The 16,459-nt window shown below is 41.4% G+C and overlaps 1 protein-coding gene across 3 annotated transcripts in view; it reads right to left on the bottom strand.

The window, feature by feature from the left end:
• Positions 1-16,459, bottom strand: part of SCMH1 (Scm polycomb group protein homolog 1) — a 434,218-nt gene that overhangs the window by 40,191 nt on the left and 377,568 nt on the right. For all 3 annotated transcript variants that reach the window (XM_077295619.1, XM_077295618.1, XM_077295617.1), the window contains exon 7: positions 4,287-4,510. In XM_077295619.1, coding sequence (XP_077151734.1) covers positions 4,287-4,510 — 224 coding nt within the window. The remainder of the gene's footprint in view (positions 1-4,286; positions 4,511-16,459) is intronic.

Consider the following 16,459-nt stretch of genomic DNA (forward strand, 5'->3'; position numbering starts at 1 on the left):
GAAAGGCACGAACTAAATCGGCCGCATGAACATCAGAGGCGACCACCCAGGAATTATCTTCCTGACCATAGCCCTTCCACTTGACCAGGTACTGAAGCCTCCGCCTGGAGAGACGAGAATCCAAGATCTTCTCCACCACGTACTCCAACTCGCCCTCAACCAACACCGGAGCAGGAGGCTCAGCAGAAGGAACCACAGGCACAACGTACCGCCGCAACAAGGACCTATGAAACACGTTGTGGATAGCAAACGACACAGGAAGATCCAGGCGAAAGGACACAGGATTAAGAATTTCCAATATCTTGTAAGGACCAATAAAACGAGGTTTAAATTTGGGAGAGGAAACCTTCATAGGAACAAAGCGGGAAGAAAGCCACACCAAATCCCCAACACGTAGTCGGGGACCCACACCGCGGCGGCGGTTGGCAAAGCGCTGAGCCCTCTCCTGTGACAACTTCAAGTTGTCCACCACAAGATTCCAGATCCGCTGCAACCTATCCACCACAGAATCCACCCCAGGGCCGTCAGAAGGTTCCATATGACCCGAAGAAAAACGAGGGTGGAAACCAGAGTTGCAGAAAAACGGCGAAACCAAGGTGGCGGAACTAGCCCGATTATTAAGGGCAAACTCAGCTAACGGCAAGAAGGTCACCCAATCGTCCTGATCAGCAGAGACAAAACACCTCAAATAAGCCTCCAAAGTCTGATTAGTTCGCTCCGTCTGTCCATTAGTCTGAGGATGGAAAGCAGACGAAAACGACAAGTCAATGCCCATCCTACTACAAAAGGATCGCCAGAATCTGGAAACGAACTGGGATCCTCTGTCTGACACAATATTCTCAGGGATGCCGTGCAAACGAACCACGTTCTGGAAAAACACAGGAACCAGATCGGAAGAGGAAGGCAGTTTAGGCAAAGGAACCAAATGGCTACTCCTAACGCCAACACTAGAAGTAGCCGGGGATCATGCCTACGGTGATCGCTAGATGACTCGCGCCAGCCGGAGAATCTAACTACCCCTAGGAGAAGAAAACAAAGACCTCTCTTGCCTCCAGAGAAAGGGACCCCAAAGCAAGATACAAGCCCCCCACAAATAATAACGGTGAGGTAAGAGGAAATGACAAACACAGAAATGAACCAGGTTCAGCAAAGAGAGGCCAGCTTACTAATAGCAGAATAAGCAAGATAACTTATCTGGTCAACAAAAACCCTATAAAAATCCACGCTGGAGATTCAAGAACCCCCGAACCGTCTAACGGTCCGGGGGGAGAACACCAGCCCCCTAGAGCTTCCAGCAAAGGTCAGGATACAGATAGGAACAAGCTGGACAAAAATACCAAACAAAACAAAAGCAAAAAGCAAAGAAGCAGACTTAGCTTGAAAAACAGGAACCAGGATCAGAGGACAAGAGCACAACAGATTAGCTCTGATTTCAACGATGCCAGGCATTGAACTGAAGGTCCAGGGAGCTTATATAGCAACGCCCCTGAACTAACGGCCCAGGTGAGGATATAGGAAAAGACAGACGCTCCAGAGTCAAATCACTAATGACCACTAGAGGGAGCAAAAAGCAAAATCACAACAGCAGACAAAGTACACCTGCGCAGGAGCCGCAGCAGAAAGAAAAGAAGAGGACGTCATCGTATGAAAATGGGAGGTGCCGGACCCAGACTGCGACGCCCATCGGACCAGACCGCACCAGGACCGCCCCTGGGTGAGTATAATATAACCTGTTTTTCTTGTCTTTCAGGTGACATCGGGGGCTTATCTACAGCATTACAGAATGCTGTAGATAAGCCCCTGATGCCGGTGGCCTTAGCTTATAGGCCAATTTTGGGGTGACAGATTCCCTTTAAGAGAGCTCTGGAGGTGGTGACGCGGCAGCTCGGGTGGTTGGTGACGCGGCAGCTTGGGTGGTTGGTGACGCGGCAGCTTGGGTGGTTGGTGACGCGGCAGCTCGGGTGGTGGTTATTGCAGGCTGTAGGCTTTCCCGAAGAGATGGGTTTTCAGGTTCCATCTGAAGGATCCGAGGGTGGTGGATAATCGGACGTGTTGAAGCGTGGAATTCCAGAGGATGGGGGATATTCGGGAGAAATCTTGGAGACGGTTGTGTGAGGAATGAATAAGTGTGGAGGAGAGTAGGTGGTTTTGGGAGGATCGAAGATTATGTGAGGGAAGATAGTGGGAGATTAGTTCAGAGATATATGGAGGGAACAGGTTGTGGATGGCTTTCTAGAGCAGTGTTATTAGTTTGAACTGGATTCGTTGGGGAATTGGGAGCCAGTGGAGGGATTTGCAGAGGGGAGTAGCGAGGACAGAGGTGGATTAGCCAGGCAGCAGAGTTGAGGACAGACTGGAGTGGTGCAAGAGAGTTAGTGGGGAGGCCGCAGAGGAGGGTGTTGCAGTAATCGAAGCGGGAGATGATGAGGGCATGCACAAGAGTTTTAGTAGATTGTGGGCTGAGGAAGGGACGGATTCTGGCAATATATTTTGAGTTGGAGGCGACAGGAGGTGGCAAGACTTTGGACGTGCGGTTTGAAGGACAAGGCAGAGTCGAGAGTTACCCCGAGGCAGAGGATTTCAAGTGCGGGAGAGAGCGTAATGCCATTTACCTAATAGATAGATCAGGTAGGGGGGATACGCGAGATGTGGGAAAGATGATGAGTTCGGTTTTGTCTACATTGAGTTTTAGGAAGCGAGAGTTGAAGAAGGAGGATATGGCTGATAGACACTCCGGGATTCTGGACAGCAGAGAGGTGACATCTGGGCCAGAGAGGTAGATCTGAGTGTCGTCCGCATACAGGTGGTACTGGAAGCCGAGGGACTTTATGAGTTGTCCTAGGCCAAGGTTATAGATGGAAAAAAGTAGGGGCCCTAGGACAGAGCCTTGAGGGACTCAAACAGAGAGAGGGTGGGATGAGGAGGTAGTGTGGGAGTGGGAAACGCTAAATGTGTGGTCAGAAAGGTATGAGGCAATCCAGGACAGAGCAAGGTCTTTGATGCCAAGGGAAGAAAGAATCTGTAGCAGTAGGCAGTGGTCGACTGTGTCGAAAGCAGAGGACAGGTCGAGAAGGAGGAGGATGAGAACTGTCTGTTAGCTTTGGCTGTGAGTAAGTCATTAGTCTAGATCACAAGAAGTAATTATCCCCCTCAACTCCTCCTTGGCCAGGTCTCATCTGGAATACTGTGTCCAGTTCTGAAGACCACATTTTAAAAAAGACATTGAAAAACTGGGGTTCAGAGAAGAGCTACCAGGATGGTGAACAGACTGCAAAGTATGTCCTATGAGGAACGGTTAAAGAATCTGGGAATGTTTAGCTTGCAAAAAAGAAGGCTAAGAGGAGACTTAATTGATGTCTACAAAAATTTGAAGGGATGTCACAGTATAGAGGGATCATTATTCTCATTTGCACATGGAAACACGAGAATGGAATGAAATGGAATGAAGCTGAAAGGGAGAAGATACAGATTAGATATTAGAAAAACTTTTTGACAATGAGGGTGATCAATGTACTTCTCAACAACTTTGTCCCTGACTTGTTTGGAGAACCCCTTGGTCTTCATGGTGATGTTAGTGGTGCCTCTTGCTTAATGGTGTTGCAGCCTCTGTAGCCTTTCAGAAAAGGTGTGTATATACTAACAGACCATGTGACACAAACTGCACACAGGGGGACTTCCTGTCACTAAGCATGTGACTTATGAAGGTAACTGTTGCACCAGAAAATTTAGAGGCTTTAAAGCAAACGTGGTGAGTACATATGCACATGACAGTTTTTAGTTATTTGATCCCATAAATTTAATTTATGAATATATTTTTCTTCCTTCACCAACTTAGACTATTTAGTGCTGACACACAAAACACAAATAGGATTACAAAAATATTTAAACATAGGATGTACTAAAACAAAATAGTTTAAAAAGCCAAGTGGGGGGAGGGGTGGTGAATGCTTGTGCAAGCCACTCTATCACATATGGTGCACCACGGGTAAATGTAAGGTTAAGCATTTGTTATGTAATGGTTTATATAAGATACAACTGGGTAAAAGTGAAATAGAAAAATCATATCGCAAGAAAGTATGCTTTGTATGCATTGTATCCAGTGCAACGTACAGTAGCTGCTGCCTAGGCCAATAATAATGGTGTGAAGAAGATGGGTCATGGGAAAAGAGTTTTACCTTTATTTAAATCACAAAAATCTAAAGAGGGCTTGGCTGTCATTCTTTGTAAACCATTATGCCAGTCACTGATGTATCTTCAACATGGTAGCTTATGGTGAGGGCAAGTACCTTGCTTCCAGGCTTGGGACCTCTCTTCTTGGGAAAGCGAAAAGGTTCACATAGCTTAGGTGGTTGATTTGTCAACTGATGTGCAAGAGCTTTAGGCAGCTGACCCTTCTTCCTTCCTGGCTTTCGACGTCTACGTCCTGGCACACCAGGTAGCAAGGTTTTAGGGCCTCGCAAGATACCAGAGGCAATACCTGCAGCTGGAGCTGGACTTTTTGGAATGGCCACTGCATGAAAGAAAGATTTTATTTTAGAACGCACTGATATATAACCATTTTGCGCAAAGAGAAAGGGGAATAAAGAGAACTAAGTATAAAATTGGTCAACACATCTTATATCAGTGTTTTATGCAAAGTACTGCCTGACATTGCTTAACATAAATTATACAGTGGGTGAAATAAGTATTTGATTCAAGGCTGATTTTGTAAGTTTGTCCACTGACAAAGACATGAACAGTCTATAATTTAAAGGTTAGGTTAATTTTAACATTGAGAGATAGAATATCAAAAATAAAATCCAGAAAATCACATTGTATAAATTATATAAATTTATTTGCATTTTGCAATGAGAAATAAGCATCTGATCCCCTACCAACCATTTAGAGTTCTGGCTCCTACAAACCAGTTAGACGCTCCTAATCAACTTATTACCTGCACTAAAGAAAGCTGTCTTATATAGTCACCTTTATAAAAGACTCCTGTCCACAGGCTCAATTAATCAGTCAGACTCTAACCTCTACAAGATGGGCAAGACCTAAGAGCTTTATAAGGATGTCAGGAACAAGATCATATAATAGAAACCTGGCACTCAACTTGAGGTTGTGAGGCAAACACGATTTTACTTGTAGTACCAAAAGAAACGTTTCGGTCACTTTGACCTTCATCAGTTACTACAGGGTGAATAAGACAAAATAACCACATAAGGATAATATATACAGAGAAGTGAACAAAAGCTGGGTGGTACGGACGTACAGTTAACAGCGAGTGGCAATTCGGAAAGCACAGAACCGATGAACTATAGAGATCCAGAGTGATGTTGAAACCCATTCAGGATGGAGTGCATGGGAGGTGGCCCTAAATCATAGTAGATGTAATCCAGTATAGTACAAAAAATTAGTACAATTGGCTCTAGAGGAAAAGAAAAAAGAGACATATTAGTCACAGGGCAGCTGTAATACTTCTAGGGGAAACTTAGTCATACATCGTATAGTCACATAATGATATCCGATCGTGCTGGTATAATATAACATCATGTCCATGAATGCAAAATCCATCCTGGTGATAGGAATAATCGGCCCTAGTAATATAGTCAAATTACATCATCCGACGTAACATCACAGCGTGGCCTTGCACATATTTACCAATGGATGACATGGATAAAAGGTGACAGGCATCAAATATACGGTAATCGGATCGCATAGTGAAAGTGGCCTTGAGGAACAGTGGTTACACCATTGGTAGGTTCTTTTTATATTTCCTGGGTCACCCTCCCCCCTTTTTGACTAGAGTAATCCAGACTCTTCATACCATAGATGCTGCCTCTCATACCATTTCAATTTGCGATCACAGCATTAACCTGCTCATCTCTGTGTACGGTATTTTCCACTTACTTCTTTTCACCTATCTGTGCCTCTAGACTTGGGTCTCTACCTGCTTATGATCTCTGCAGTACCTAATATGACCAAATCTACCTTTGTATATACCTTATTTTGTTATTTGGTTATTTTTTGTTCACTTCTCTGTATATATATATTATTTGGTACTACAAATAAAATAGTGTTTGCCTCACAACCTCAAGTTGAGTGCCATGTTTCTATTATATTGACACATGGTGTGGGAACCTACCTGGGCACCTCTGTACAGTAGTGCTTACGTTGTTTCTTCTCAGGGACAAGATCATAGACCTGCACAAAGCTGTAATGTCCTACAAAACCATAAGTAAGACGCTGGGTGAGAAGGAGACAACTGTTGGTACAGTAGTAAGAAAATGGATAAATTTTTCTTACTATCAATCTGGGGCACACCATGCAAAATCTCACCATTTGGGGTATCTTTAATCATGAGGAAGGTGAGACATCAGCCTAAAACTACATAGGGGGGAAGTTGGTAACGATCTCAAGGCAGCTGGGACCACAGATATCAAGAAAACCAATGTACACATTACGTTGTAAAGGTTTAAAATCCCGCATTGCCCGCAAGGTCCCCCTTCTCAAGAAGGCACATGTGCAGGCCCGTCTGAAGTTTGCCAGTGAACACCTGGATGATTCTATGAGTGATTGGGAGAAAGTGCTGTGGTCAGATGAGACAAAAAAATTGAGGTCTTTGACCATAACTCAAATCACCGTATTTGGAGGAAGAGAAATGCTGCCTATGACCCAAAGAATACTGCCCCCAGTGTCAAGCATGGGGGTATTTCTCTGCTAAGGGCACAGGACTACTTTATCGCATCAGCGGGATTATGAATGGAGCCATATACTGTAAAATCCTGAGTGACAACCTCCTTCCCTCCGCCAGGACATTAAAAATTGGTCGTGGCTGGGTCTTACAGCAAGACAATGACCCAAGACATACAGCCAAGGCAAAAAAGGAGTGGCTCAAAAAGAAGCACATTAAGGTCATGGAGTGGCCTAGCCAGTCTCCAGACCTAAATCCCATAGAAAACTTATGGAGGGAGTTGAAGCTCCAAGTTGCCGAGCTACAGCCTAAAAATCTTAATGATTTAGAGTTGGTCTGCAAAGACAAGTGGACCAAAATTCCACCTGACGTGCGCAATTTGGCCAAATTCTATGCTAAGCATCTAATTTTTTCCTAATATATTTTTGCATATTGTATATGGAGGTAGCTCCTCCTGGAATGCACCTATACACACTAGTCAGGATGTGCCAGTCAGTTTATTGTCATGTGCGCAAACACCATCAACTACAAAAAAGGTCTGACTGCTTGCCAACAAGGGTTTTGCACCAAGTGTCAGGAACATAAGCTATTTGATTGTCTATGATAATAATAATCTTTATTTTTATATAGCTCTAACATATTCCGCAGCGCTTTACAGTTTGCACACATTATCATCACTGTCCCCGATGGGGCTCACAATCTAAATTCCCTATCAGTATGTCTTTGGAATGTGGGAGGAAACCGGAGTACCCGGAGGATACCCACGCAAACACGGAGAGAACATACAAACTCTTTGCAGATGTTGTCCTGGGTGGGATCAGAACACAGGACTCCAGCGCTGCAAGGCTGCAGTGCTAACCACTGCGCCACCGTGCTGCCCAGGATGATCATGAACACTGAGCTCTGCTACGTTCCTTAAAGCTGCAGATTCAACCCCCCTTCTCTTTTCTGCCTGCCAGCACAAGGCTGGAATTCTCATCCGCTCACCCTCCCTCTCCCCTGCTATATAGTGTAATGGGAGACCAATGTGCAGTAGCCCCTCACTCAAGAATTCATATGGTTTCAAAGTGAAAGTACAAGTCGAAGCACATGGGAAAAAACCCAAGGAATGTCTTTGTCTGCCCTGTGAATCCAAAAACGTAAATAGTAGAAAGGGAAGTGCATGTCATTACTCAGCCCACTCAGTGATGTCACCACAAGAGGGCTTACCCACTGCTGAGTTGGGAGTCAGTGTTGGTCCAGGAAGCGAGCTAACAACAGCTCTTCAAAGCTGTCCTTATGCATCTTGATGTATCTCCTGAGCACATGGCCGACCAGGAGATGAAATGAGCTGAACGACCTGTAAGTGTTCTATTCAATTTTAGTCCTTTTTTTATTTGTAATTGCAATGTACATATGAATTGTCTTCTTTATAATATCTTTTTAATACTTTGTAAACACTGCCTACCATTTTATGGAGTAAAATACACAAATTACTAGCTTGTCTCTCCCTGCTCTATAACAAAATGTGCGTCCTCTGAGGTGAATTACGCTATTGATTTAGGTTGGCTCCGGACCCGTTAATCTTTAGGAAATCGGAGCTGGTGGCAGCATACTTTGTTCTGTGCGACTGGGGAGGCTTTGTAGCGATGGCGGCAGGTGATAATTATTGTTCCCGTCTGAGTGGGAGTAGTTATATCTCCCTCGCTGCAGCGTGCCCACTAGCCAGTACATAGCAGGCAGCCTTTCTGGCGACTAATTACCCTAGGTGCAGTACCTAGTCTGGCCTGAGGGTAAGGGGGGCGCCAGAGAGCTGTACGTTCCAAACTGGAACTGAGAAGTGGGATATAGATAAATCCCCTTCAGAAGGAACCAGGGGCAACCAAACAACCACAGTTTGTGACAAATTGGTGAGTGTAGTGGGGACGATAAAGGTATCCTCCCCGGGATCCCTGACATATTGTTGGGATCCGTGACATATTGTTGGCAGTACGGTGTGAACCGTGACACCAAGTATTAAGTCTTGTTTGCCACAGGGATCAAATACTTATTTCTCACAGCAAAATGCACATAAATTTATATAATTTATACAATGTGATTTTCTGGATTTTATTTTTGATATTCTATCTCTCAATGTTAAAATTAACCTACCCTTAAAACTATAGACTGTTCATGTCTTTGTCAGTGGGCAAACTTACAAAATCAGCAAGGGATCAAATACTTATTTCCCCCACTGTACATCTTAATAACTATAAATACAAATAAACCATTTGTCTTTATGAAAATTATCTTATTATAGTGCCTAGTGATTAATTTATTTTATTAACAAATACTCCATAAAAATATAACTCAGCAATATCTTTTTTTGTGATCTGCCGCATATAATTTCTTGCAAAAGTATCAAGTATGGGTAAATAATAACTCATTCCTACAAATGGATTTACTATTACATCTAGTGATGATAGAGCACTAAAAAGCTCCCGAGCTTGTTACTGAAATCGAGTAGGTCGGATGCTCGAACGGCTTGACTCAAGTAACAAGTATAATGGAAGTCAATGGGAAACTCGAGCATTTTTCCAGAAAGATGAACAGGAGGGCTGGAGTCATGAAAATTGCTGTAATGTATGGAAACGGCGCTCAAATGGAATGGGAACAGCATGAGGAAGACGGCTGTACGCATCTGTAACTCCCAGGTCGCTGCTGGGAACAATGTTGTCAGAGTATTACTCCACTTTTACAGACTGACAATAAAAAACTTACAAAACTGAAGCTAAAATAGAATTTACAGGAAAAAATGTTAGGAAACTTTCTGTTCTGTATAATGAAATAATGAGTTGTTTATAAAGTGAAATTAAAAAAAGAAAAAAAAAACGCATTCTCCATTTAATAGCCGGGCCATCTGTCACCTTATTACCGGTCAGCTACGACTGCAGTAGATTACATGGAGGGGGAAATAAAACTACACCCACCGGTAGTCACCAGTAAATGTAATTTTAACATTTTACTTCTTTATCTGGGCATTTGGTGTGTGTGACATGGTCCTCCCTTTACTCCTACCAAATTTGACAGGGCTCACCGTGCCCTGCAGCCTAAAGGGTCATCCCCATATCAACATGATATCATCTGTGGTCTCCACGACTATGAGACCAAGGAAACAATGACAAAGGCTAGGTCACAGAAAGAGATATATTCTGGTACTGTGGTCCAGTTGTTTCCAGATTTGTCCCGTTTCACATTACAGATAAGACTGCTCATCAGACCTTTATTATCCATTCTGAAAGACGTCCGTATCCCTTACAGATGGGGTTTCCCCTTTGCACTAACAGCTTGTAGAGAAGGAATTTCAGAGACATTACGCTCCCTGGAGGACCTTTCAGCTTTTTGTGAAGCTATGGGGCTGCAGTTCCCCAAGATTGAGGACTAGGATGCTTCTTTACTTGCAGGTGGACCTCCACCCCCGTTTGGAACCAGAAAAAAAGAAAAGATCGGGGAGGTCCAGGAGACAGGGTGAACAAGAGAAGACTGCCTTCTAATAGACTTCATTGAGATTATCCTTAATTGTGATATTTGAATTGGATGATTAATGACTAATGATATGTTGATGATGGCTTTTTATAGCCTTCTACTTCTATTCACAAGTTTTAGCCAGCATATTAGTATATTGGAAATTCATTTATATGAAGCTGCTTAAATGCTTAGCGGAATTATCCGCATGGTGTCATTATTTTTAGCCTGAGGAGCTCTGGTTCTGACCTATTGGAAAGGAGTTATTTTCCTTTATTTTCCTTTTTTTCTGGAGTTCTTTTCTTGCTCCTCTTTTCTCTCGCCTTCAAGCAGGTCAGACTCTGGGCCCTGCCCCCTTGTGATTTCTTCCGGGGTTACGTTGCTATTTCTGCATTCCTTGTGGGTTCAGTTTGGTCTACAGAAGTAGCCCTTCCGTCTGCAGCTTTATTAGTGGGAGGAGACTTTAATGTTCCTTTTTCAGAGGTTTTTGACAGGCATTCCCTTGGGGATAGGCCCCATCACACAATGTAGTCAGTTTGGCGTTAGACTTTACGAAATTAATTAGGGCCAGTTCCCTTTTTGACTTATGGAGGATAGACCATCCTAAAGAGAGGGCCTTTTCCTTTTACTCTCCTCCTCATCATACTCATACCAGAATTGATATATTTTTTGCAAATATATCTCTTAGGATGCTGGAAAAAGTGGAGATGGGTCAAATAACTTGGTCGGATCATGCTCCAGTTGGGTTGGATCTTAAATCTACTCAACCTCCTTCTCGGGCTTGTCACTGGTGGCTAAATGAGTTCTTAATTAAGGATCCTACTATTAGAGAGACCTTATTGGACCATCTCAATTAATTCTTTCATCTTAAGGAGGATTCAGTTTCTTCCCCTTCAGTCCTTTGGGAGGCTCACAAGGCAGTAATGATGGGGTTATTGTATAAAGAAGGGCTCTAGATTGAAAAAAAATGCTAACTTTGAATATAATAAGCTAACCTCCCAACTTAGGGAAGTAGAATGTAAACTGGCTGTTTCACCTTCTTTAGGAGCATTGAAGAAGGTTGCTGGGGTTAGAAATAGGCTAAAAGATATCTCTATACATAAAGTCTAGAAATTACTCTTATATGCAAAACAAAAATATTTTGAAAAGGGTAATAAGGCCCACACATTACAGGCTAGGCAGTTGAAGGGGAGGGTCTCGTCCTCTAATTCCCAGGTTCTTAGGGGGTTTGACGGTACAATTCATGTAGATCTCACTTGCATGTATACTCCTCTATAATCATATATACGGTACTTATCTAAACGCAAATATATCTATATACTCAGCTAGTTTATAATCAATTGCTCAACTTGACCACATGAGCTAGGCCAGATGGTTCCTCGGTACTTTCCAGACACCCAAAAACCGGAACTTAGGCAAGATGTCTTGAACTAACATCTAGAATCCTGCTGAATAGCAGGATAGATGCAGACAGCTACACTTAGTTGCTTAATCAGCATTCATATGTGCATTAATCACAATATTCCATATATATTTAGTTCCAACATTACAGAAATAGAGAAATGAACGGCACAAGAGGAGTACAGACTCTGTAGGACTTGGACTCATTAAAAACTGATCTGCAGTTGTCACAAACCTTCTGGGTGTATGGTGCTCTGCAATTCAAGCATGTAGCTGAATGATCCACAATAAAAAGAATGATCCACAATAAAAAGAAAATATGCGGCACTCACTCTTCTTTTCCTGTGTATTCGTGCTCTTTATTGGATTATAACTTATGCAAGTTCATACATCCATTTAGGACATCAGGTTTACAGGAGGGTGCGATAGTGGAGAGTGGACGACGGCCGTTTCGCACGGTGTGTGCTTCGATGGGTCCAGGTGATTGATTACCATACGTCATTTCCCTTTAAAAGATTTTAGACGTGCATGCAAATACATACATACAAGAAAAAGTTTTTTAAAAACAAGTGAAAGTGAATTAATAACAAGTAATCATCTCTAATATGCAGACTGACAACCTTAAATATTAATACGGACCCTTTTTTATGAATTTAAATTTTCTTACATTCTGTTGCGTTATACACGTTTATAAAAATACCGACATATCTAACCTATCATTTAGGCCAATTGGACCTTGCGCATTAGTATTCAAAATCCATCTGGCTTCTTTTTGTAATAATAATTTATTTTGATCACCTCCCTGCGGGGGATTTTTTACAATTTGTAAGCCAGCGAATTTTAACAGATTAGGATTAGAATTATGTTTCTCTTTCATGTGTTGGATTAGCCTCAGACAGCCTTTACCTGTTGTTATCGAATTATAGTGTTCTTTAAATCTCGTTACCAGCGGTCTAATTGTTTTACCAATATAAAAATATAAGCAAGGACAAAACAAAACATAAACTACAAATTTACTCTTACAAAAAATGAAATCCCGGACTTTATGTGTGACAGAGCCAAGCTGAATAGGATTATGTGTTATATGGAGATGACAAAATCTGCAATTCCCGCATCTATCATTTCCTACTGAGGTATTACCTGTTAACCAGTTTTTTCTGGGTAAGGCTGCTTTCACACTTGCGTTTTTATCTGCATGCGTTTTTTAAAAAAACGCATGTGTGAAAAAACGCATGTAAACGCGGTAAAACGCATGCGTTTTTTAGACGCATGCGTTTTTATAGAAAAACACAAGAAAACACAAGAAAACACAAGAAAACACAAGAAAACACAAGAAAACACCAGAAAAAACAAGAAAACCCTAACCCTACCCCTAACCCTAAATGTGACTGAAAAACGTGGCACTTACATAAGTGACACTTACAAACGTGGCACGTGGCACTTACATACGTGGCACGTGGCACTTACATACGTGGCACGTGGCACTTACATACGTGGCACGTGGCACTTATATACGTGGCACGTGGCACTTATATACGTGGCACGTGGCACTTATATACGTGGCACGTGGCACGTATGTAAGTGCCACGTGCCACGTATATAAGTGCCACGTTCCACGTATGTAAGTGCCACGTGCCACGTATGTAAGTGCCACGTGCCACGTATGTAAGTGCCACATGCCACGTATGTAAGTGCCACGTATGTAAGTGCCACGTGCCACGTATGTAAGTGGCACTTATATACGTGGCACGTGGCACTTACATACGTGGCACTGAAATACGTGGCACTGAAATACATGATACGTGGCACTTAAATACGTGGCACTATGACTGTCAGAAAATGTTCATTAAACGGTTAGGGGTGAGGTTAGGGGTAGAGTTAGGGTTAGGGTTTGGATCCCTTTATGACCTTGATGGTGGTGGGTGGTTTTTCAGTGTGTTTTCTGTTTTTTTTCTATAAAAACGCATGCGTTTTTAACGCAAACAAACGCATGTGCTTAAAAACGCATGCGTTTACATAGACAGCAATGCATTTTTTTACCGCGAAAAAACGCATGCGTTTTTTCGCGGCAAAAAAACGCGCAAGAAAATACTGCAGGTAGCATTTTTGAAAATGAACGCATGCAGACAAAAAACGCATGCGTTTCAAAACGCAAACAAACGCATGTGCAAAAAAACGCATGCGTTTTCAATGTTAAATATAGGGAAAAAAAACGCATGCGTTTTTTGTGCAAAAAACGCTGCAGACAAAAACGCAAGTGTGAAACCAGCCTAACGCAATTCTATTGTGCACTAGCATATCTGACAAGTTATGGGCACGTTTATATGCAAATTTAGGAGCACTGGTGTGTATATGTGCAAGATCTTTATCTGTCTGCAACACATGCCAGTTTTTCCGTATTGATGCGTGTACAATATTATCCAAATTACTATGCTTGAAGCCGAAAGAAAATCTCTCTCCATTTGTGTGCTCCTCTTTAGGGGATTCCGTTTTTCTTTTTAAAAAATCTGTTTGTGAAAAATTACTGATACGGTTTTCAGCTTCCTTCAATACCTGTGGGGGATAACCTCTATTCATGAAGCATGATTTTAACTCACTTATTTGTTCATTAAAAATTTTATTGTTATTATTGATTTTCCGTAATCTGACCATTTGGCTGAATGGGAGTCCCCTCTTAGTATGCATCGGGTGTGCACTGTCAAAATGCAACAAATTGTTAGTTGCTGTCGGTTTTTTAAAAACCTTTGTTATTATCTCACCTTCTATAATCTCTATTTTCACATCCAGATACTCTAGACTATTGGCTCCATAACAAGATGTGAACCGCATGTTTTCTGCCTTAGATGTATTCAGATATTCCACAAAGTTGTTAAATTCTACTTCATTTCCATCCCAAATTATAAAAATCTCGTCCACAAATCTTGTGTAGAGACGAATATGTTTAAGAAAGGGATTATTTATGTTGACTTCACCTGCATCTTCTGTGGCACTTGATTCTGAATCAGTAATCCATCCATCTTGCTTCTTTTTCTTATAATTTTTATTTCCCCGTTGACTGCGGTATTTATTGAAAAAAGAGGACTGTTTTTTATTATTCCCTGAAAATATTTGGCCACTGTCAAAGTCATTTTTATCTCTCAGGAATTTCTCTTTTCTTTTGTTGTTTAATTTCAATTTGTAGCAAAGTTTTCACTGACATCAACAGACGTAGTGAATTTATATACCCGTATCCCCCAAGAAAGGGGCATACAAGCTATCCAAAAAATTCTACAAAATAGGGATCTTGATCCAGAGATAATTTCTTTTACTGTGGAGGGTTTAGAATTCATTTTATCTCATAATTCCTTTAAATTTATGGATAAGTGGTACAAACAATTAGTAGGGACTGCAATGGGTACGCCCACCGCATGTACGAATGCAAATCTTTTCTTAGCAATCTTTGAAGACACGTACGTTACCAACATAAATAATCCCTTTCTTAAACATATTCGTCTCTACACAAGATTTGTGGACGATATTTTTATAATTTGGGATGGAAATGAAGTAGAATTTAACAACTTTGTGGAATATCTGAATACATCTAATGCAGAAAACATGCGGTTCACATCTTGTTATGGAGCCAATAGTCTAGAGTATCTGGATGTGAAAATAGAGATTATAGAAGGTGAGATAATAACAAAGGTTTTTAAAAAACCGACAGCAACTAACAATTTGTTGCATTTTGACAGTGCACACTCGATGCATACTAAGAGGGGACTCCCATTCAGCCAAATGGTCAGATTACGGAAAATCAATAATAACAATAACATTTTTAATGAACAAATAAGTGAGTTAAAATCATGCTTCATGAATAGAGGTTATCCCCCACAGGTATTGAAGGAAGCTGAAAACCGTATCAGTAATTTTTCACAAACAGATTTTTTAAAAAGAAAAACGGAATCTCCCCAAGAGGAGAATACAAATGGAGAGAGATTTTCTTTCGGCTTCAAGCATAGTAATTTGGATAATATTGTACACGCATCAATACGGAAAAACTGACATGTGTTGCAGACAGATAAAGATCTTGCACATATACACACCAGTGCTCCTAAATTTGCATACAAATGTGCCCATAATTTGTCAGATATGCTAGTGCACAATAGAATTGCGTTACCCAGAAAAACCTGGTTAACAGGTAATACCTCAGTAGGAAATTATAGATGCAGGAATTGCAGATTTTGTCATCTCCATATAACACATAATCCTATTCAGCTTGGCTCTGTCACACATAAAGTCCGGGATTTCATTTTTTGTAAGAGTAAATTTGTAGTTTATGTTTTGTTTTGTCCTTGCTTATATTTTTATATTGGTAAAACAATTAGACCGCTGGTAACGAGATTTAAAGAACACTATAATTCGATAACAACAGGTAAAGGCTGTCTGAGGCTAATCCAACATATGAAAGAGAAACATAATTCTAATCCTAATCTGTTAAAATTCGCTGGCTTAGAAATTGTAAAAAATCCCCCGCAGGGAGGTGATCAAAATAAATTATTATTACAAAAAGAAGCCAGATGGATTTTGAATACTAATGCGCAAGGTCCAATTGGCCTAAATGATAGGTTAGATATGTCGGTATTTTTATAAACGTGTATAACGCAACAGAATGTAAGAAAATTTAAATTCATAAAAAAGGGTCCGTATTAATATTTAAGGTTGTCAGTCTGCATATTAGAGATGATTACTTGTTATTAATTCACTTTCACTTGTTTTTAAAAAACTTTTTCTTGTATGTATGTATTTGCATGCACGTCTAAAATCCTTTAAAGGGAAATGACGTACGGTAATCAATCACCTGGACCCATCGAAGCACACACCGTGCGAAACGGCCGTCGTCCACTCTCCACTATCGCACCCTCC

The sequence above is a fragment of the Ranitomeya variabilis genome, chromosome 3 (assembly GCF_051348905.1).
Source record: "Ranitomeya variabilis isolate aRanVar5 chromosome 3, aRanVar5.hap1, whole genome shotgun sequence".
NCBI lineage: Eukaryota > Metazoa > Chordata > Amphibia > Anura > Dendrobatidae > Ranitomeya > Ranitomeya variabilis.